This window comes from Stegastes partitus, unplaced genomic scaffold, assembly GCF_000690725.1.
Source record: "Stegastes partitus isolate 25-593 unplaced genomic scaffold, Stegastes_partitus-1.0.2 Scaffold1427, whole genome shotgun sequence".
Classification (NCBI taxonomy): domain Eukaryota; kingdom Metazoa; phylum Chordata; class Actinopteri; family Pomacentridae; genus Stegastes; species Stegastes partitus.
In genome coordinates, this window is record NW_007579158.1 from 62,237 (window position 1) to 86,233 (window position 23,997).

The 23,997-nt window shown below is 41.0% G+C and overlaps 1 protein-coding gene across 1 annotated transcript; it reads right to left on the reverse strand.

Moving 5' to 3' along the window:
- Positions 1–811: 811 nt before the first annotated feature.
- LOC103370450 (potassium channel subfamily K member 13-like) lies at positions 812–10,414 on the reverse strand. The gene is made up of 2 exons (XM_008299509.1): positions 10,129–10,414; positions 812–1,782 (listed from the first exon to the last, which is right to left on the reverse strand). Exons 1-2 carry the CDS (start codon positions 10,412–10,414, stop codon positions 935–937), a joined length of 1,134 nt encoding a protein of 377 aa, XP_008297731.1. The 3' UTR covers positions 812–934.
- Positions 10,415–23,997: the final 13,583 nt, after the last annotated feature.

Consider the following 23,997-nt stretch of genomic DNA (forward strand, 5'->3'; position numbering starts at 1 on the left):
AACCAATAAAGAAGTTTACTGCAAATCTTGTAAAGTCAAAAAGTATATTGAAAAACAAAGTCAATTAGAACAATGAAACTGCTTTAAAATTGCAGCTCTAAAAACCTAAGAGACTGTCTTTGCACTGAGCTGTGCTAAACTGAAGACTGGACAATTGACTATGTAGGCGATGTCGTATTATGTGTTGAACTGTTATCTGGAACATAACTTGCTCTGGAGCAGGTAAGGACTTTAGCATAAGTTACCATAACAATGCATCTCAGTAAGAAGTGAACCAACATCGTGAAAACCGAGAGTTAAAGTTACCTCACTATTCCCAAATCCTGCCTCATAGTACAGGCCCCTGATGTCACACACACTCATTCACATCTGAGTTGGCTTCTGGTCAATCAGCTGTTTTTGTGCCCCTTTTCAATTACAGACGCGGAGAGAGTCTTCTTTCTGAAATGAGCGTGGACAGCAGCAGCTATAGACACTGCAACAATTCATTATAAACAGAGTAAAACACCATCCTTGCAATTTCATGAGCTCAAAAATTAAACACATTCTGGGAACATGTCAGACTTTACTAATTTGTTTTAAAAAAAAAAAAGGTGCACAGTGTTGGGTAGCCGTGGTTCTGTCACCAGTTTGTTTTGCAATAGATTTTTTTGTTTGTTTGTTTTATTATATTTATTTGTTTGTCTTTGGTTTTATTTTACTGCCATGAATATGTTCCTGTAACATTTGCCATCGACCTTCCTTGGAATGACATAAGTTCCATGCATTTTTCTTTAAAAATAGGCTGTTGAAATTAACACAAAGCAAAGTATATCGCATCTTGCTGCTTAGTTACCGAAATATAGAACACACCCCAAGATTCCAACATTGAATAGCGAGAATTAAAGATAGCTTCATCTGTTAGACACTGTTGACAGCATTTTTTATAAATGTATTAATTTGGCCAATTAGGCAGTGGATTCGCCCAGACCACATTTCTTTCGTGTGAACAACGATTCTGTTTTTGATCTTGTGAATCTCCTTTGTCTTTTTTTACCTGATATATAGTTTCCACTTTAGTTTCACGGCAAAGGCATTTACCAATAGCACTGGGACCACAGGAGCACCATAGCATAATGTGGCCTGTTTGCATTTGCGGTCTATACACAGTGTCATCTTTATAAGAACTTATTGGTGACTCAGAGTCAGAGAAACATAGTTGGAACACTGGTCCGAATTGCAGCCTATTGTGTCGGATGCCATTATACATCCAGTCCAGTGTCCTCAGGATCCAGTTCAGGCCCTGTTTGATGATCACGGAGATGGCATTAAATAGAGAGTATGTGCAGCACACTCCTAATAGCATCAGGAGGCAGTTGGCAACCTGGTACCCCCGCGTGTCCTCGTGGTGCTCTCTCTGACTACTTACAAAGTCCCCAAAGCCCACTGTGCTGAAGGCTACAAAGCAGAAATAGAGGGACTCCAAGTAAGTCCACCCCTCCATGGCTGAATAGAAGAAAGCAGTGCCACATGCAAAGAGCAAAACAGTGAAAAAAAGGATGAGTGTGACTTGGTAAACAGATGGTTTCCATTCTTCATTTCTGTTACCTTCACTGGTTTTGTCCTCCAGTCCACTGTGTCTGCTTGGCCTCGCGTGGAACCAGAATATCAGGACACTGAGTAACGTTATGATTCTCTCCAGGAAGAGATTGAGAAAGAGGACTGTAGCCGAGCAGCCCAGCAACCCATAGAAAACAAGCAGCGCCTTTCCCGTTGTGGTGGATGGTGCTGTCACTCCGAATCCTGTGAGAAACACATCAGGAATTAGGTCTCGTCTGTTGTTGCAGACACTGTCGTAACATTACTGTCAGCGCAAAGGGTTTTATTGTTACTGTGACATTTGTTGTAGTGTCAAAATCATTTTTATGCTTTTTTAGATAAGTGGCAAATTTAACTATTGATAAAACTAAATTCAATTTTAAGTTCTAAAGTGAGAAGAAATAGAAAACCATAAAAAGTTTATGTTGATGAAATATGCCATTGTACTGTTACTGCAATCCATTATAGTCGAGATTCATAAAGCCTAGAAATAACTAAGAAGAAAGAAAGAAAGAAAGAAAGAAAGAAAGAAAGAAAGAAAGAAAGAAAGAAAGAAAGAAAGAAAGAAGAGGGGAAAAAATGCCTGATTTATACGACTCACACATTGCTGAAAAAAAACCCTCAGTATGTTGTCATCAATTGCAAAACCAATGAATAATCCAGACAAATACCATCCAGATGTTTTAGCTTATTTCCCTTCATATTTACGTCTGTATTTTCTGGTCCATAATAATGCACGTGGTTTAAATGGTAAATGGTCTGCACTTATATCGCGCTTTTCTACCTTAGTGGTATTCAAAGCGCTTTACAATATGTTTCTCGTTCACCCATTCACACACACATTCATACACCAGTGGTGACAGAGCTGTCATTCAAGGTGCCTGCCTGCCATTGGGAGCAACTTCGGGTTCAATGTCTTGCCCAAGGACACTTTACCTGTGGAGGGGCAGGGGATCAAACCACCAACCTTGTAATTAGAGGTCAACCGCTCTACCAACTGCCACTCGGTTTAGTCTGTGTGCCAAAACAAACTAAGCCTTAGCTCGTGTTTTATTGAGGAAATGAATGAAGATTGTGTCTATGTTTTCAGCTGTGTGTCACTGCTTCCACCGACTCTTCCTGAACTAATGACCTTTCTGTCAGCAGCCCTCTCTCTGAAGAATCTTTCTTCCCCTTTATTTGTTAATGACCGGATTGGACTAAAACTCTGCAAGTACTCTCCTGGGAAACGGAAATGCTTCCTAACCTTTGTCCTTGTGACATTTAAGCAGCTGTTCTACATGTTCTGTCATCTAAAAAATATTTAACACAAAATGTGATAAGGGCGCTGGCTTAGCTGGCAGTCCCGACAGTTCCTGTCTCCCCCAGTTATTGTCTTTATGTTTCTTGGACGGATGTAACTGTGAATGGAATTTCTCTGTAAGGGATTAATAAAGTATTATTATTATTATTATTATTATTATTATTATTATTATTATTATTATTATTATTATTAATAATAATAAATGTTGTAAAAGTCATTTTGAATCCTGGCTATTGAGGAAGATTTGTTATTAGACTATTTGTTACATTTCATTCTGAAGACTGTCACCGTTGGGGGCAGCAGGCAATCTGTTGTTCACACTTTAGTTCACTTCTTTCATTTTAGTCATTCGACAGTGATACTATTTTTGTTAAACCAGTCTCCTCCTTTCCTGTTTTACACATGCTTCCCCATCCTCTGTGATCTTCCTGTGATTTCACCCACTCTCCTCTCTGAAACTTTGACGTTCTCAGGAAGTGAATTGAAGCAGAGATTTCCAGATGCTTCTATGGTCAGACTAATCCTTCTTTAAATGTCAGATTAACGTCATAGCCCATGTTGGCAGTTCACTGGATTCATCATGTACAGTTGAAACCAGAAGTTTACATACACTGTATAAAAAGACACAACATTTTTTTTTCTCACTATCTGACACTAAATGTGGCTAAATTTTTCCTGTTTTAGGTCAGTTTGGATTGCCAAAATTATTTATATTCGCTAAATGCCAGAATAATGAGAGAGAGAGAATTTATTAAAGAATTTTTAATGACTTTCTTCAAAGTCAGAAGTTTATATACTTTTCCTTAGTACTTGGTAGCATTGCTACAAGCTTCTCACACTAGTTTGGTTTAGATTTGACCCATTCCTCCTGACAGAACTAGTGTCACTGAGTGTACAAAAGACTATTATTTGCTTTATTTTGTTTAATGTTTAATGATGTTTCATTTATAATGCAAGTTGTGTAGTTTGAGTATAACTGTAGTATAGCAGTTTCGTTTGGGCGGAAGTGACGTCATCACTACGGCCAAGAAGTTAACCAGCAGGAACGTTGCTATCAGTCCGAAGAACAGTTCCCTACATGTTACCTACATGTGTGCGTTAATGACAAAAAAACACACGCACACACAAACCCAAACTTCTGTCCATTGTAAAGATTGAGTGGAATACATCTCATTGAAGTTAAAGCCTCGTCTCATCTTTCCTTGCCAATCACCTCCACCTGCCCGCACTAACACGGTTTAAGAAACATCCTGGCCTCAGGTAGTGTTCTGGTCGACACTCCTAGCCCCTCAGTTCTTCCCCACACTGAGTCAGGTTTGTTGGCCGCCTTGCTCCAAACACATTTTCAGCTCTGGCGCAGAACCTGTCTCCTTCCTTAGAAGTATGATGGCAGGACATTCCATGCTGTTTATACGCCCATTGTTTGAAGAGATAAATGTCAAACCTTCAGTCATCTGGAAATTGTATCCAAGGATGAACCAGTCGTGTGGAGGTCCACAGTTCTCTTCCTGATATCTTGGCTGATTTCTTTAGATTTTCCCATGTTGTCACAAAAGGAGGCAGTGTGTTTGAGCTGTGCCTTAAAATACATCCACGGGTTTTCCCTTCAGTTAACTCAAATTTTGTCAGTTAACTTATCAAAAGCTTTCAAAGCCATGACATCATCATCTGGGCTTTCCCAAATAGTTTGAAGGCATAGCAATCTTAGTGTATGTAAACTTCTGACTTTGAAGAAAGTAATGCAAAACTATCTACAAAATTCTCACTCTCATTATTCTGGCATTCAGCGAATAGAAATAATTTTGTTAATCCTAACTGACCTATATCAGGAAAAGTTTAGTCTGATTTAATGTCAAACAGTCAGAAAAAAAAAAAGTTGTGTGTCTACTTACACAGTGCATGTAAACCTCTGGTTTCAACTGTACATACTCAGGTTTTGCAGGTCACACCGTATCTGTAGTTTCTCCTACATTCATAGGTAATAAGTTGTTATAAATACCTGAAATGACCTGAACATTTCCACTGTCACATCCGTGGTGACAGGCCACTGCCGTGCTGCAATAGTCACACTTTTAGCCGATGTAGAACTGTGGATCTTTATTTCAGAATAAAGTAGCCTACCTAAATGTTTTCTATGACATTTTACAGAGAGAATCATCGTGATCAGTGGATGAATCCTACTGTCTTTTTCTCCAGGTCCTACTAAGGATAAATTGTAGACTGTAGACTCTTTGGTGATCAGCATGTTAGCAGAACAGCATCAGCAGCAGTGTTCCTCCTACACAGGAGTTGTTTGGCAGTTTGAGCAGTGCAATCCATTATGTGGCCAGTGTAGTCAGATGGTTTCAATTAATAGGAGTAGATTTGCTTATTTATGAGACAGACAGTTGAAAAGTGTCTTGATTAAACTAAAACAACAGTGTTCAATTGTTATGACCCTGTGGGTCATCTCATGTTTTTGTGTTTTGCTGCTTGTTTTCTCTCCTCAGTGTGTGTGTGCGTGTGTGGTTTATGAATGAATGGATTAGGAGCAGGTGGTGACTCTGGATCGGCTGTCTCGCCTGCTGCCTCGCCTGATTCCAGCCACGCAATTGGTCAGAGGGCGGGCCCATCCACTATTTGAACAACCCGCCAGCTGCACTCGTTCTCCTCACCTCCAGCCTCGCCACCTCAGAGAAAGCTGATTCACAGTTGTATCACCTTACAGTAACTACATTACTTCTAATCTGAACAGATATTTGTTCTTATGTAAAGTTAAAAACTAAGAGTTGACATTTTGATGGTTCTGTCTGGGTGATCTGGTTTCCTCCCACAGTCCAAAGTCACACATTGTAACTTAACTCGAAACAGCACCAGCAGCACTGACATTAAAACCATGTGAAGGCAAAACTCAAAACTCAGCACGCTAACTAAGACCAAAAGGAGAGCACACATTACTCCAATTTTAATGTCTCTGCACTGGCTACCTGTCTCTTATTGGTTTATAAAGTTCTTTATGGCCTGGGTCCTTCTGGGAGTGATAATGTTTTTAAATGCAAACTCAAGGCTGACATTTTTAGTCATATATATATATTTTTTTATTGATTGCAATTGATTATATACATTTTTAATGTCACAATTTTTTAGAAACAATTATCTTGATTGTTTTTTCTATTTATTTATGTAGCTACATATTTAATCTGTATGTCGTTTATTACTTTTTAAAAATTTTCTAGTTCTGTTTTTATGAATTTTGACTTCAATTTTCCTTTTATATATGTACATATAGATCTATATCTATCTATATATCTATATTATCACATATTTAGTCCTTCATTTATAACATGAAGTTTTTTGTGAAGGGTGTTGTGTGTATTGTTTTATTGCATTTTCATGCCTTTCATCTGTAAATAACGTTTTGTTACATTTCATTTGTATTAAGTGCTATGTAAACAGGAGGATATCAGTGTTGCACACTTTAGACAAATTCTCTGCTAGTTCTTTTGGATATAAGTCAGGAAACATACTTGGCCAGGCCATAGTTTTAACTTTTTTCTTCTTTTAGAAGCTATTTTGTGATTTCGGCAGTGTGTTTTGGGTCGTTATTACGCTGAAACATTCTTCCTCTGTGGACTTGTTTGTGGACTTCAGTTCTGCTTTTAATACACTTCTTCCAAGCAGACTGTTGTTCAAACTGCGCAGTCTGGGCATCGGCGAGCACACGAGCAGATGGATCAGAGACTATGTGCACACCCAACATGCTGGATCTCATCTGAATCAAACAAGTTGTAATTGTCAGTTTTTTGTTTTTGTTTTTCTTTCCATGCATTTTAACAAAGCCTTATCCACTGTCTTTCAGACTGTCTAAGTTGTCACAGAAACTGATTTCCACTGACTGGCTTGTTCTCAACCTCCTGATTACAGGTATAACTGTGTTTCAACTGATTTATAGTTGGTGACTGGTCTTCCTGTATCCCTTTCCCTCTTTGTGAAGTCAGAAAGGTTAGATTTAAATTTGGTTAAGGACAGTATGCTTTAAGGAAGGAAGGAAGGAAAGGAAGGCATCTGATGATGAAATGGGAGCCATCAAATGCATCATGATTCATGTGAACTGTGAATGTTCAGTCTTGAGAAACAAAAACATGTAAGAGTTATGTTCCGCTTTATGGATCCCAAGTGTGTCATTACCTCATTAAATGACAGATTGCAGTCAGTAAATAGAGAAACTGCTTGGTAAAAGGAAATTGATCTGGGCTGATTGCTGTCTGTTCCTCAGTGTCCACAGTGGCACAGAGTTTCTAAAAATAGAGCAGAGAACAGGAGGGCAGCTGTAAATTGATTCTCAGAGATAAAGCTAGTTTAACCTTTATCTTGTTTGTTCGCTATAGGTTCAGGTAAAATATTGACTTCCCTCTGAATCTCACTAAATCAATATGGCTTCACATATCTAATTAGGTTCGTATATTTAGTTAACTTGTGTGTGGTATGAATAATGAGTAACACGTGGCTTCCCATGTCAGCTTTGTGCTTGGGGTATGCCTTGTGAAAACGATTGTACTTCAGAAATTTCATTTCAACTTCAAAAAATGTACCCATCATGTTTATCTGTGGGCTGCAAGGTGGCTTCGTGGTTAGCACCGTCGCCTCACAGCCAGGAGATCTCCAGTTTGCGTCCCAGTTAGGACACCCAGGATCTTTCTGCGTGGAGTTCTCTGCAGGTTCTCCCCGTGCGGCGTGGGTTCTATCTGGTTCTCTCTCTCAGCTTCCTTCCACAAGTCCAAAAACATGTTGAGGTTAATTGGTGATTCTAAATTGTCCGTAGGTGTGAATGTGAGTGTGCTTGGTTGTCTGTCTCTAAGTGTGGCCCTGTGATGGACTGGTGACCTGTCCAGGGTGTCCCCTGCCTTCACCCTGAGTTGGCTGGGATAGACTCCAGCCCCCCTAGTGAGGATTAAGCGGTGTATAGATAATGGATGGATGGATATTTATTTGTAAATATATACAGTTGAAGCCAGAAGTTTACATACTGACATAAAGACATAAAGCCTTTTTTTCCTCACTGTCTGACATTAAATCAGTCTAAACTTTTCCTGTTTTAGGTCAGTTAGGATTACCAAAATTATTTATATTGGCTAAACACCAGAATAATGAGAGAGAACATTTTTTAGATTGTTTTGTATTACTGTCTTCAAAGTTGCTTACATAGACTAAGATTACTACGCCTTCAAACTATTTGGGAAAGCCCAGATGTTGAGGTCATGGCTTTAAAAGCTTTTGATAAGTTGATTGACGACATTTGAGTTAACTGAAGGGGAAACCCGTGGATGTATTTTAAGGCACAGCTCAAACACACTCCCTCCTTTTTGTGACAACATGGAAAATCTAAAGAAATCAGCCAAGATATCAGGAAGATAGCTGTGGACCTTCATCCCTGGGTACAATTTCCAGATGCTTGAAGGTTCCACATCTACCACCAAATTGGTTACACAGTGGCTTCAGAACAACAATTTGTGGCCAGAGTTGCAAAGGCGTGTGGAGCAAGGTAGCCAACAAACCTGACTCAGTTACACCAGTTCTGTCAGGAGGAACGGGCCAAAACTCCAGCAAACTATTGTGAAAAGCCTGTGGAAGGAAACTCAAAACATTTGACCCGAGTCATACAGTTTAAAGGGGGTGGAGTCTATCCCAGCTGACTCAGAGCAAAGGCAGGGGACACCCTAGACAGGTCGCCAGTCTATCACAGGGCTACATAGAGAGACAACCAAGCACAGTCACATTCACACCTATGCGGACAGTTTAGAGTCGCCAATTAACCTCAGCATGTTTTTGGACTGTGGGAGGAAGCCGGAGAACCCGGAGAGAACCCACGCTGCATGGGGAGAACATGCAAACTCTGTAAAAAAAATCTTATCTCATCTTATCGTATTCAGTCAGTCAGCCATGTCTAATTCTCCCCTGAAGGTTTTTTGGTCCATTAAACCTCCTGGGGATTTAGCGGTGTACAGCTGCATACTCTAGGCACACCTGCACTGTGCATCACAATTGTTTCAGTTTCTTTGGTATGTTTTATCTAAAACACAATGCAGCCAGACATTCATCCATACTCATGTCTGAGTTTGGATTGAAGAGACATGGTAATTGCTGAACCCTCTTTTCCATACATCCTTTTTTGCTGTGGGTTTGTCATGCTCTCACTATGCCGTGTTTCACTGTTAACAAAGCATATAACAGAAGAAAACATAGAATATGTTTGCAGACATGGTGGCATGAAATATTGTCCTTCCAATGTCTCCTACCGCTTGCTGTTGCTTCACTTTTTGACCTTTAATCTTCCACAAAAATGAGCAAACCAATATAAGTATTCTCAAGTATTCAACTATCTTCGTCAAGAAGAGTTCAAATGCAGATTTTATGTGTTGAACATGACTGGCTGCACATGAAATGGACCTTGGAACCATTCTGATGACATAACAGCGCTAATTATCAACCCTGGAAATCAAGTGAGGAGAGGAAGCATAATAATTTTCCATTTTTGGAGAGCATCTGGAGGTGGCTGAGTAACAGGAAGGTCAACACTAAGGGTTTCATTCTCATCAGGGGAGGATGTCTCATCATCAAAGTTGTCCTTGACATTGTCCTGTTCCTGTGAGCAGTCGACACCACAAAACACTGTGAATTCACAGTGAAGGCAGTAAAATTGTGACCAGCAAGTATCAGATTGTGTGTCTCATGGGTTTCTTCCACTTTGCACACAAAAGCAGTTTCTACATTGAGCAGTTGTTAGTGTTGGCATCCTGTGCGAAGGCCTTCTTTGTAAAAATATGTTTTGCACAGCAAGCCAATGTAGCTATTACACATTTTGCTGTGAAAATGCTGCGAAGGCTTTTGCATGTTTGCACCTTCCCTGTGATGGATGATATGGGAACTGTCTATAAATGTCCCTGAATCCAAATTACCCCCAATGAACACTGCCATTTATGAATAAAATGTATGCAGGACACCAAACATGTCACCACAACAGTTTTATGTTTGTTCAGTTGAAAAAAGTCATCATTTATTTAAAGTTGCTAAACATTGCATGGCATCAGATCGGCCCTAAAGATAATAAGAGGGTCAAGTATGAAAGTTAAATAACTGAAAGAAATATCAAATCTAAAATACTGAAAGTGTACCCTGCTTTAAGTTTTACCGTCATGTATTTCTGGTTTGTAGAATTACTAGCAGATTACTGTAACAGCATTCTAAGTTGATTTTTCCTCCGGACTTACCAATGGTAGAGACTACAGTTCCCACAAAGTAGAAAGCACCTGGGAGGTCCCACTGGGCCCTGCCTTGTTCTGTCCGAATGCCTGCGGTCCTGGCCTCCTCAAAATGACGCAACAGAGATTTTAGGTCCTCACAAGTAACGTTGTGCTCATGACTAAAGCTCCTTAGCCTCCTTTCCCAGAGCTGGTGGGCCTGCAGCTCTGCTGGCCTCTCCAAAAATGAAAATACGGCAGCACCAGCCAGCATGTAAAAAGCAATGAGCACTCCGAGCAGACAGAAACGAGCCATTTCCCTGCTGGGGACCAGGGATGAGAAGCAGCACAAGGACTCTTTCTTCATAGCCATTAGTGAGGGCTGCAGACAGAGTTGCTTCTTTGTACTAAGCAGCAGCAATAAGAGAAAAGATTTCTGCCGTTTTCTGATACCATCAGTATACAGGTGACACAGGAAATACAGTTTTTAGTCCAGTTAGCTTTCCTCTCTGTCGTCTAGTTCATCATGCAACTCCATATTAGTCAACGCAAGTCTTAAATTATTACTACTTACAAAACAATCATTTCTCCGGCTGAACCTGCGTTAGTAACCTTTGCTTCTGCGTCTGCAGGTGGCTTTAGTGGTGCCTTTAATGATCTGTCTGTGGTTACAGCTTATCACCAGCTCAATAATCCATCTTCACTCTGCTTTTATGAGTCACAAACAAATGCTTCTGTTCTCCTGCAGTCTTTTTGGTCAACATGAGCACACCAACATAAAACAGACTATACTATATGTTTGCCTACTGCCATTGCTTCCTGTGCAAACGTTCCACTTGACTAGACTTTTTTTTTTTTCTTTTTTATTCTGTTTCTGTGTTTGGAAATGTGAACCTCAACTTACAAAAAACTAGAGTTGGCCTTTACAAAAGTGCTCCTATCGAAACACTGGTCAAGTAAGGAGTCTTAAATGATGATGTAGGTAAAGTGTAAATGTTAGGACTGTTGTATGATTTCATCAGTACAAGTCACATTCTTAAACTCCATGACCTTATTTGCCTAAATATAGTGACTTAACAAAGTATTAACAACAAGTCGCAAAATAGGAATAACATGTTTGATTTTAAAAGGACAGACATGAAATATGAAGATGTTAACGCCATGTTAATTAGTTTGGTATCTCCCTAAAAGCTTCCAGTATGTTGTTAAGCATCTATGGTATTTCATCTGTAAAGGCAAGCCCATTGTATTTCCACATTCCAGTCTGCAGCCTGCAAACGTCTCCAATTAGGAATGTGGGATGAACTGGAATGGAACAAAACAGTACCAATTTGAAAGGAAAGATCCGTTGACAAATATTTACTTTAGGTTTTACTTCTCCCTCCTTGTTCCTCATTTCCTCTGACTTGCCGTAAACACACATGTGTGGTATTAATCAATTTCTCCATGAGGAACCTTAGCAATATAAATAGAAACTATTTTGGGAAACATTTCATCCCGTGACACCTATAATGAGATGACTCAGTGGCTCTTTTATGCTGTGGGAAACATATGCTGGCATGGTTTGGGTGTTTTTGTCTCCTTTCTAGGATGGGCTACTGCAAATTAATACAGATGTTTTCTTAGGGATCACCTTTATCCTATGATGAAACATTTTAATTCTGATGGAAGCGTCTTCCAGGATGACAGTGCCTCTGTCCACAGGGCAAGAGGGGAAACTGAATGGTTTGATGATATTAAACAGATGTGACAACCTTCATGGTCTCCAGATCTTAATGAAATTGTAAATGTAAGTGCAGAACTGCAGAATTGTACATCTTAACCCAGGTGAACACTGACGTGTTAGACAGAGCACTCTACTACCATCATCAAAACACCAAATAAAGCAATATCTTTTGGAAGAATGATGCTCATTCCTTATAATGCAAAGCTGCACTGAAGTTGTTGAATTTAGAACAGGTCAAGACTAAATTAGTAATTAAGTTAAATAAATACCGGCCCAGACTTGGTAATATCATGTTAGGAAGGTATTGCTTAAGTAATACGATTTTACAAGGAATCTGCAGGTGCAGGGGACAGGTGGAGGACCTTCCACGATGATAGTGATAAAACTACCAGGTTGAGCAGAGCCATAAAACTGCTATTAGGATTAAGTCAAAACAGGACTCAAAGCTGTTGTAAGAAGTCTGGTAGGACTATAAACTCCATTAGCAGTACTGTTCAAAGAAGTGTTGAGGACTGAGACAATAAAACAACAAAATAAATAAAAAATCTAAAAACAAATGGGATATTCTTTTTTTCATATATTTTTGGGGCTTTTGCCTTTATTTTAGAGCAGTAGAGATAGACAGGAAAGGGGGGAGAAAAATGGGGAGAGACCTGCAGCAAAGGGGCGTGAGCGGGAATCAAATCCACGACCACTGTGTCAGGGAACTACAGCCCCTGTTCATGGGTTGCCCGCTCAACTAGATGAGCTATAGGAGCACTCAGCAAATGGGATATTCTGACAGTAAACTCACAGGATATGCCAAACGCTGCTCCTCCACATCGAAAGGAGCCAGTTGAGGTGGCTTGGGCATCTTTTCCGGATGCCTCCTGGACGCCTCCCTGGGGAGGTGTTCCAGGCGCGTCCCACCGGGAGAAGACCTGCAGACTATGTCTCCCAGCTAGCCTGGGAACGCCTAGGGGTCCCCCCGGAAGAGCTGGGGGAGGTGTGTGCAGATCGGGAAGTCTGGGCGGCTTTGCTAAGGCTGCTGCCTCCGCGACCCGACGCCGGATAAGCGGTAGAAGATGGATGGATGGACTTGCGAAAGTGGCAAAAAAAAAACAAAAACAATTCTGAAAGTAAATTAGATGAAGAAAAATGCAAAGAACTAGTAGATAGAATAGAAAAAGAATGTGGGGGAAGAGATAGAAGAAAAAAGAAGGATGGCAGGAAGCAAATAAATGGTTAGAACAAAAAAATAAGCAAAATAAAAAGGTAGTAAAAACAGAGAAGTTAAAAAGAGAGAAAAACAGAGAGGCCAAATGTTGGAGGACAAGCAAGATGTGAATGCTGTCAGCCAGATGAGGGGACGCCCACTACCTGCAGCGCAAGAGCAGGCAGACCAGCTAGCGGCACAAAACGAACGGCAGAAGGAAGCCGCGGGGGGAGTAAACAAAGAGCAGACATCGTCCCCATTGCTCCACCTGTCCCCCAAATGTACCCCGACTTATCAAGTCAGACAAGTAGTTCATCTACACAAGCATTGAGTCCATTCAGATTAAGGTCAGGCAAAATTGCAAACCCATTTATGAGAAGAAGTGTTTTGGACTCAAGATCAAGCACAACAACCTGAAATGCTACAATGCCCAATGACTGATGTTCCAAATCCAATCCAGGAGACAGTAGAACATCCCCAGGCATCAACCATGCATGTATTCCGCCCATGGACATTAGATGACATGAAAAAAGCTGCTGAAGGCATAACCAATCACAAAGTTAATGTGGCAGAACAGGAGACAGGTGTCAGAGGACTCATGCAGAGGGATCATTTGAAGTCCAAAGGCTTTTGTTGCTCCTCCTCGGACATGATCGGATAGAGTCCGAGGAACCTATACTGGTATGACCACCACAGGACTTTTCATGCAGCCAGATTCTGTTGTCTTACAGATAGTGATAGATCTGGTCCTGACAGGAGAGTCAGTTCAACATGATAGAGTGAGACTCCAAAAGATGTTTGATGCACATAATGGACTGCAGCCACTGGCAGCTGTGGATCCAACAGGCTCTTATGAGCAGCAGTTAAAAAATGCATTCATGTTGGGCCTCAAGCCCCAAACAGCTGACTATGTGCGTAAACACATGGTAACACATTGTACAGGCTCACTGGCCGATGTGCTGCAATATGCTGAAAACTATGAAAGGCGTTCTGAGGTTAAAGGGAAAAAAAAAAACTAAAACATTCTACAGTGGAGCTCAGATGCGGAGGTAGAGAAGCTCAGAGACGAGGGCCAGGAAAGCCACAGTCAGATGATGTTTACAACCATTATGCCAGAGATTGCCTCAACAAAGGAGGAATCAGAGCATGACTAACTGATCACATGTCCACTGAAAAACACAGGAAGCGTGGGATCAGGAAAACCACTCCTATGACAAGTTTTACAGAAATAGAAGTAAATTATAGAACAGCATGTGAAATCCTAAAACTAGATGTAAAACCCTAAGTGCAACTAAATGTGGGAGGCAAACAAATGACTTTCTTGTGTGATTCAGATGCTGCCTCAACTGTAATAACAAACAGAATTTCCAAAAACGAAAGCCACAGGAGAAAAAGTATTGGCACAAACAGCAAATGGTACTTTGCACATGCAACAATACACAGAAACATAAAAATAGTGACCCACAGACAGAAAAATCCTATGTCACAGTACTTCTGTTATCCTCAGCATTCCCAGTTAACCTGTTGGAGGAACTGCAAATTGGTGTTGTTCCAACCCAGAAAGGCATGACAGCTATGAGAATGACATGCCAAAAATGTTGTCTATGAACCATGACAGCCATACTATTGGTACAGTCTGGACCTGCAAAACAAAGGCCCAGGCAGTATCAATAAAGATTTCTTAAATTGGAACAAGAGAGCCCATCCCAAGCTGCAAATGTAATGCCTGCAGATGAATTACATTGCACAATGTATTACAGAGGAGCACTTGGCCCAGACAAGGATTTAAAAAAAAAACTTCTTTAAACATGCTCAAGGCGTATTACATCTGAGCCACCTTCACTTGGACGAAAGCGGTCACTGCGGAGCAGCCTGCAAGATCCTGTTGCCTTTTAACTGTCTGTGCAGAACTGGCTATGCACCACACGTTTCCTTAACCAAACCAAGCTATGCTGAGTGGAAAGGCAAAATAGTGACACTAAACTGGCTCCCTCATGGCAAACCAAACCGCCATGTGAGGAGTGGAGCCAGCAAGATCCTGAGACTTACACCTCCTCACAGCTGAACAGGAAGCAGACTCATCCTCACTTCCTGACAGCTTATGGGCTAAAAGTAAAACAGATGTAGGGTTGATTAAAGAATGCATACCAGTGAAAATTAAACCAAAAGGCTCTCAGAGGCCATATAAACGTCAATACCCGTTAAAACCAAAAGCAAAAGAAGGTATTAAAAGCACAATAGAGGGCTTGCTCAAAGTAGGTATTTTAGTCCCATGTGATGATTTGCCATGCAATACACCTTGTTTCCAGTTAAAAAGGCAGCTACCTCCACTGGTTGGAGGATGATTTAAGATTTGCAAGCAGTAAACAAAGCAGCTGAAGCCAGAGCACCCAATTTGTGTCCGATCCAAATGTGTTGCTATGAACTAAAACCTGAAAATACCATCTTTAGTTTACTGACCCGACTAATGCATTTTTTTCTATTCCACTAGACAAACATTCACAGTTCTGGTTTGCATTCATGTTTGAAGGTCAATGTTACACCAACACCAGACTGCCACAGGGCTATACAGACTCTCCAACTGTTGTCGCTCAGACTATAGCTGCATGTGTAGGAAAATTTCAAGCACAATGTGATTCTCAAGTGTTAACCTATGTGGATGACATCTTAATTGCTTCTAAAGATGAAGGCAATTGTAAAACAGACACTCTAACCATTTAAGGCTCCTAGCTCAGCAAGGTCATAAGATCAGCAAAGACAAATTGCAATTATGGCAATCCGCGGGTTATATATTTAGGCCATAAAGTCACTGGACATGGCAGAGAAATTGTACAGGATAGAAAATATCCCATATTAAATGCACTTAAACCACAAACTAAAGCCCAAGTGATGTCATTTCTTGGAATGACAGGCAAATAGCGTTTGGTTTACCATTGGCTATGAAAGATCAGGTCCAGTGGACACCTGAGGACGAAGAAGCCTTTACCAACATTGACAACAACAGGTGTCCTCCAACTTCCAAACTATACAAAACCTTCTATCCAAATGGTAGACTGTAAAGCAGGCCATATGACTTCAGTGCTGATGCAACCCTATGGAGATAAAACGAAACCAGTGGCCTACTATTCCTCTAAATTAGACTGCGTGTCCAGAGCACTAACACCATGCCTACAAGCAGTGATAGCGGTAGAAATGGCAGTTAAGGCAATCACATTAGAGAGATGTGTGGGCTTAAACCCAGCCACACTCCTCCCAAGTACTGAGGATGGCGAGCCTCATGACTGTGTCGCAGTGATAGAAGCAGCTGTTTTACCCAGACCAGATCTCGCTGATACACCGTTGACAAAGCCAGATTTAGAATTCTTCGTAGATGCGTCCTGCACAAAACAAACGCAATAGGACATTAGTTATACAAAAGGAAGTAGTAGAAGCAAAACCACTTCCTTAACATCTGTCAGCACAAGCTGCAGAATTGATAGCATTAACTGCTGCATGCAAACCAGCCAAAGGGAAAACTGTCACAATTTATACAAACAGCCAATATGCTTTCTCCACAATAACTACATTTGCAGCACAGTGGAACAGGAGAGGCATGGTTACTTCTACAGATAAACCTATTAATCACCAACAGTTGACTAGGAACCTCCTAGCTGCTGTACAACTCCATAAGAAAATAGCTATCTGCAAGTGTGCTGCACACACATCTAACAAGGACCCTATTGCCATTGGCGATGCAAAAGCTGACTAAGCGGCCAAACTAGCAGCGAAACAAACATATAAAGAACAATGTTTATTAACACCAGAGACACGAGACACTGAACTACGAAAACAAATGCAAAATAGGGCTCCAAAAAATTAAAAACACAAGTGGTATAACCACCACTGCAAACCAGATAATGACGATCTCTTCAGGTGACCTGAAGGGAAACTTATTCTCCCATCCTCTCTCCACAAATATGTAGATATACAGGTGCTGGTCATACAACTAGAATATCATAAAAAAGTTTATTTATTTCAGTAATTCCATTCAAAAAGTGAAACTTGTATATTATATTCATTAATTACACGCAGACTGATATATTTCAAATGTTGATTTCTCTTAATTTTGATGATTATACCCGAATACTAAAATTTACTTTCATCAGAGAACATAACTTTGGACCACTCAGCAGCAGTCCAGTCCTTTTTGTCTTTAGCCCAGGCGAGACGCTTCTGACGCTGTCTCTTGTTTAAGAGTGGGTTGACACAAGGGATGCGACAGCTGAAACCCATGTCTTGCATACGTCTGTGCATGGTGGTTCTTGAAGCACTGACTCCAGCTGCAGTCCACTCTTTGGGAATCTCCCCCACATTTTTGAATGGGTTTCGTTTCACAGTCCTCTCCAGGGTGCGGTTATCCCTATTGCTTGTGCGCTTTTTTTCTACCACATCTTTCCTTCCCTTCGTCTCTCTATTGATGTGCTTGGACACAGAGCTCTGTGAACCGCCAGCCTCTTCAGCAATGACCTTTTGTGTCTTGCCCTCCTTGTGCAAGGTGTCAATGGTCGTCTTTTTGACAACTGTCAGGTCAGCAGTCTTCCCCATGATTGTGTAGCCTACAGAACTAGACTGAGGGACCATTTAAAGGCCTTTGTAGGTGTTTTGAGCTAATTAGCTGATTAGAGTGTGGCACCAATGTGTCTTCAATATTGAACCTTTCCACGATATCCTAATTTTCTGAGATACTAAATTTGGGATTTTCATTAGTATTCAGGTATAATCATCAAAATTAAGAGAAATAAGCATTTGAAATATATCCGTCTGTATGTAATGAATGAACATAATATACAAGTTTCACTTTTTGAATGGAATTACTGAAATAAATAAACTTTTTCATGATATTCTAATTATATGACCAGCACCTGTATGTAACCACCCCCACCGCCGTCAAAATTGCTGAAAGAACATCCTGGGTTCATCTGTCCCACTGCAAAAGGGCCGAAGTCGATCTCATAGATTCATAGCGTGAAGCTTGGGCTACAACGGGAGCTGAAAACAGTAGGTACAGTTGTCTCAAACCCAGTGAAGAATTTGAGGGCTGGGAATCTATATTTAGGAGATAGATTTCTACCTTTTGCAAGAAGGGAAGATGCCATCACTGACTGATGATGAGAGGCAGCGAGACCACAGGAGACGACGTTGGCTGCGATGTCAACAGTGTGAGTTGTTTACATGTGCAGTCCTAATCGTTGTCCTAGTCGTAGCATTACTGGTACGGTGACTGATAATTCACAATAAAGAGGGACTTGACCGATCACCTAGACATGAGATAGACCATGAGAGTGAACATGACAATTTGTGGTACCAGACAGTTTCCAATTATCAAGACAACACACAAATCAGAGCAGTTATGTGTTCTAAATGACCTAATTCCACTCCAACCAGCCCCATCCTTACACCATGGCCCGCTCAGGTAAATGCCACATTGAGTGCGTTCATGGAAGAAACATACTCTATTAATGGCATATACAACATGACAGCGCCATGACAGAAGTATAATTGGGTAAGTAATTGTACAACGATGCATTCTAGATGGCCCAGTGCGTTCTCTAAAGAAATGAATCTGACTATAACTAGAGAAGTCATGAGCCATGGATATGGGAAACTGGCACCACAAGTGCCTCTTCGCATGCAGAGATACTGTCTGGATAATTCAAATGTAAATTTGGGGAATTATACCAATTGTTATAGATAGATTACAATCCCGGCAGCCTGTAAGATATGCAGATAAAGCAATGACCTGTCCTATGAACAGTCTAGCGATTACCTAGTGGGGAGGTGACAATGCGTTTGTGCTGACAATCAATTTGGCTGCCCTTAACCTGAAGGGCACAGATGTGACAGTTTATGCACCATGTGAGGGAGGGTACGGCTGCCCTACCAATATAGTCTGGGTATGCGGTAAACGCAGTTACCTCTACCTACTTAAAGGTTGGTGCGGGCGCTGTCACCTTGCCTATCCGATCAATGCCGTCCAAATTTATTCAGATCTAACGTATAACCCACATGTTCAGTCAGCACGAACAAAACGTGACAGAGTCTCCGCCAACATCAGATTCGGTTCTGGGTTTTTCCCATGGTATAGTGTTGTGAAAAACGCTTGTGAAATCAATAGATTGGCAGTTGACTTAGAGAACTTGACAGCCTTGATGGATGAAGGAGTTCAGGCCCTGACCCTCGAACTGAAAGCCTTAAGACTAATGACTTTCCAAAATAGAATGGCATTAGATTTGCTGTTAGCCAAATGAGTGGGAACCTGTGTGACTCATGCTGCACGTGGATCCCAGATGCGACTCAAAACTTAACCTCCCTGCATGACCACCCGAAGATCTACTAGAAGAACTGAAAAAGAGATTCTCTAGATGAGTCTGGTTGGGATCTGTGGATTTGGCTTAAATCTGGACCGTGGTTCCATGTTGTAATGAAATTTGCTATACCAGTGATAGCCATACTGATCCTGTTTTGTCTGTTCACTACATGTGTCATGCTGTGTCTCAGAGCCATATTATATAGAACTATTCACTTTACAGTAGCACAGTATGTTCTGCTCCAGGAGGACAGATATTCTGTCGACTCATTCGATAAAGACGACCAAGTGTAAATAGAATGTGAAGTGAACCTTTTATGATCTCTGTTGTGAAAATCTAGCCAAGTGTAAGTGAGTGATGTTATCAAGAGATGTACACACATGCAGGAGTGATTTTTATCTTTAATAATGATCATACAGTATATAACTACATATACTCTCTTGTGTTTTTCTCTTTGACACTCCCTAATCGTATATCTCTCTCTTTATATTTTCATGTCACCTCCTAAGATGACGACATGCTGTGTGCAACGACGTCAGTGAGGAAGCAAGACAATGTGGATGGTTCCCCCAAATGACTATACCTGCCATTACAGTTTTTGCGTACACATGTGAAAGCATCTGGATAACAAAGAACAGACAAATCATTCAATAAATAGCGTTATATGTAATGATTCAATGCTGTTTGTATGAACTTACATGCTGAGCGAACTCTGTAAAGTTTCCACTCAGGAAGAACGTGCACAGAACTTGTAAAAAAGTAACCAAGCCCCAACAGCAGCACTCACTGAAGGACAAAGATTGAGCATGCACACTGCACCGATTGATGAAAGAACTGTGGTTGTGTCAGTTCTCGCAAATCAGCGCACGAACAATGGACACCGCGTGCCTGGGTGCATGAAGAGGGTGCTCAGCAGATGTGAGCAGAAGAGAAATCTTTTGTATGCCTGTATAAATGCTTCAACATTTCTTGACTCTGGAGTCACTTGTTCAGCTCTGTACTGTGCATGTGATTGTGTGAGGTGTTGTAACACATGTGCAACTAATCATCACCATTGGCTTGACAAGAAAAGAAAATAAGGGAATCGGATGTGACAACTGTGAATAAGAGACAAGCCCAAAAAAGGGCCGTGCAGATACAGAATGAAGACGGAACTTTGTTGTTTTATGTGATGTTTTAGCTTGTATTCTGCAATACCTTTAATTACCATAAGTCACAAGCTGTTTCTTGTTTAACCTCTTAAGACCCAAGCTCTTGTTTGATATGCATAAACCTATGTGTGTAGAACTTCATCATTGAACATCTTAAAAACATGAGCTAACCAGCATTTTTACCATGTGTTTTCTAATGTCTTATCAAAGTATGCAAGACTGAGCAAATTTGATCTCTGAAGCAGATAATTTCAAAAAGAAATTGTCAGCCAGTGTCATCCGACAAGCAAAACTCTTGTCAGAAAGAGCCTGAAACTGCATTTATGTCTTGGAATATTGTATAAACAATAAAACTTACATATGTTGATGTTACTCGGATAATATACTGTATCAATTATATCGCTTCGACCTATTCAGCTCTCCCAAATGACATGTCAGTGTCTTTTAGTAACTTCTAATAAGTCATAAGTGATTCTTGGCCAAGGTGTTTGCCTCACAATGACACATTTGTAGGTTATGAGCAATACAACTGTGGGACTAAGCTCCATAATTACAGAGTAGGATTGAGTTATGCTGCTTGTTCATCACATTATAATTACAGTGTATATCAGGGTGCATGTGCTGAAAAACAATGCTTTCTGTGTTCATACTGTGTGTGCTGGTGGCAATGTGTGGCAATACGCAGTATGTTTGTGACGGCTCATGCTCTGTGGCTATGCGGGCGGACCCGAACGAAAAGGGAGACAAGGAGAAGGGTTAAAGGAAGCAGGTTTTATTCAGGGTAGGTGGGGGAGTGATGGGCACCAGGAGGCAGAGGAATCCGGTGCAGGGGTGCCAGTCGTGGAGGAAGATCCCGGTGACGGTGCTTGGAGGAAACGGTGCTCAGGGGACGGTGCTCGCAAGTGGTTTTCCCGTGGAGGTTCCCAGGTGGAGGTGCTCGAGTGGTGATCCTTCTAGTGAGGGTGCTCGTGACTATGGATTCCCGTTATGTGGTCTCGTAGACGAAAGGGCTGGCATGCAGGATGAAAGCTGGGTGCTGGAGCCAAGGAGGGACGCTGGAAGTACACAGATACAACACTATTAACTCGAAACTCGAATCACAGACTTAGCAAAAGGCTCGACATAAGTGCAGCAGCTAAGCGGCCTGACGGTACCACTAGGGGGGTATCGCAATCATCTGGCGCTGGAGTCCTGTGAGATGATTGCTTTTAAGGTCATCTACTGATGAGCAGATGGGCCACAGCTGCCAGCATGAGAGAGTCCTTCCCCAATCGGCTCCGCCCAGCCTGCAGAGAAATAACACGCCCACCAAGACACAGAAAAGCAGGAAAAACCCAGAAACACAGTGAACACAGTCTATGACCCTCACAATGTTATGACAAATGTGCATATCTAAGCATTAAAACAGAGCAGTTTCAAATGTTCGTAGAATGTACAGCGTTTGTTACTTGTGTGACCTGCAGCTCTGAAATAAAGCATAAAGCCTCTTGACAATGCAAAATAATGCTGCAGAAGATGAGCTTTATGTAAAGTTCTTTTAAGGAAGCAAAGGGGATGTGTATCAGTTCCTCTCACATTCCTCCCATCATCCTTCTGACAAAAGATATAAAATTTCTCGTAAGGTCCATCAAGGATATTTTCCTGGAACAATGTTGTATGGTGTGCCAAATGAGTTGGCATGGCAAAATGGAGCTGTGAAGCACATGTTTTCTTTTTAGTGGTAGTAGAATACAATACTATAGTACTATGAAGCAAGTCTAACATACCCAGAGTATGTTTTCATTTCTGCAATTCTACAATTTCATTTAGCAGATGCTTTTATCCAAAGTGACGTACATCTGAGAGGGCACAACGCAAGCAAGGATCTATTTAGGAGACAACAACCTGGATAAGTACCAGAAAACAAGTTCAAGTGTGATAGGACAATGATGCCTGCAGGCAATGTGGGAGGTAGTAGGGATTTGATTTAATATTTTTTTTCCAGTCTGTCAAGTGCAGAGGTGTTCAGTGAGGGGCTGGGTGTAAGAGATTTGAATCTGATGAGGGCAGCAACTGGAAGCAAGTGAAGCAATCCGAACAGTGTTTGATCTTGCATGTGGGGAGGCCTGCTAGTAAGGAGTTATTGTTGTGCTGCATGTTCAGACAGAAAGGGCCCCTTGTTCTACAGGGTGAATTGATACAGCAGCAAAGGCCTTTTTTGGCTTTACTAAACCTCCAGCTCCCGCAAGACATCCTGAGGTTTCTGAGCCTGGACGCACACATCGCCACATGAAAGATGAAGATGTCAATGTAGTCCTTTTATGCTGCTTGCAAAAAAGACAAATGAATAGTCCAGCAATAAAAATAAAACCTTTTGTCATGGTGATGTGGAGGATTCATTCAGTCACTTTCAATCATCATTAAATCATTCCTATGCTGTAAGACACTTTTAACCGTATTCTTGCCCAAACTGGTGAGCCGGATTACTGCAAACCTTATCAAGTCAACAGGTAAGCTGTAAGGCTTTAGTGTTTTATTCAGTGCTTATTTTAGGATCGTATGGCGATACAATGACTTTTTAAAAAGTTTCACTCTATGAACTCTTACCTTCCCCTTTCACTATCTGTGTACTGAGGCCTGCGGGGATCTTCCAGGAATGCTGACATCATTTTATAAAAGAACAGACCTGTGAATAGGTGGTGTCTTGCTCTTTTATCTAGAACTTAACCTGCTGCAGATCAGGTTAGGTGTCCAGCATAAGCTACTACGGTGATGTATTCTAGCGAGAAGGGAACCACCATTGTAGTCCTTAAAATACACTTGAAGTTACCTGGTTAACCCCTTACCCTGTCTGTGAGCTCATGTACCTCAAAATACTACCACAAAGCTGCTAACTGATTAATTCATGTTTTGTTTCTATGGCTTTAACATCTATTTGAATGCAATGCTTTGTTTTTAATGTCTTAATATCTTGCATTTATTCTTTGATTTTAATGTCATTTCAATGTTCCTTTCTAAATGTATTTCTATGCCTCTGTAAAGCACCTTGAGTTGACTTGTGTATGAATGATGCTATACAAATAAAATTGCCTTGCCTTGTTCAGATTAATTAAAATCACAACAGAAATGTTACAGTACATGGGGACAACGGGCAATAAAAACTTAGATTTACAGTAAACCATCAAACGAGGCAGGTTCCCTTTTGTTGTGATGCTAAAGGTTTAAAGATTTAACAGTGTTATACTGTTGAGGTAGATCAACATCCATGTTCCATAACCTGCCTCGAATTTATGCAGAGAAGGGTAAAATCCATTTTTAGGCCTTTCAGACAGTTACTTCATTCTAGGCCTTTGGATGAGAAATTCATTAAAATACTAGAAGTCTGGGAATTTTGGAAATCTGTCTAGCCTCCCTTCTGTTCAGTCAAAACTTATATGAAAATTAGTATTCTAAGCTCTTACTGGCTAGTTGAGCCACAAAGTTGGCTGGTGACATGACCAA

Excerpts from the sequence above, each read along its gene's own strand:
- LOC103370450 (XM_008299509.1), bottom strand. The coding sequence starts at position 10,414 with ATGGCTCGTTTCTGTCTGCTCGGAGTGCTCATTGCTTTTTACATGCTG. Across the intron at positions 1,783-10,128 it reads AACTGTAGTCTCTACCATTG|GATTCGGAGTGACAGCACCA; the intron begins GTAAGTCCGGAG and ends TGTTTCTCACAG.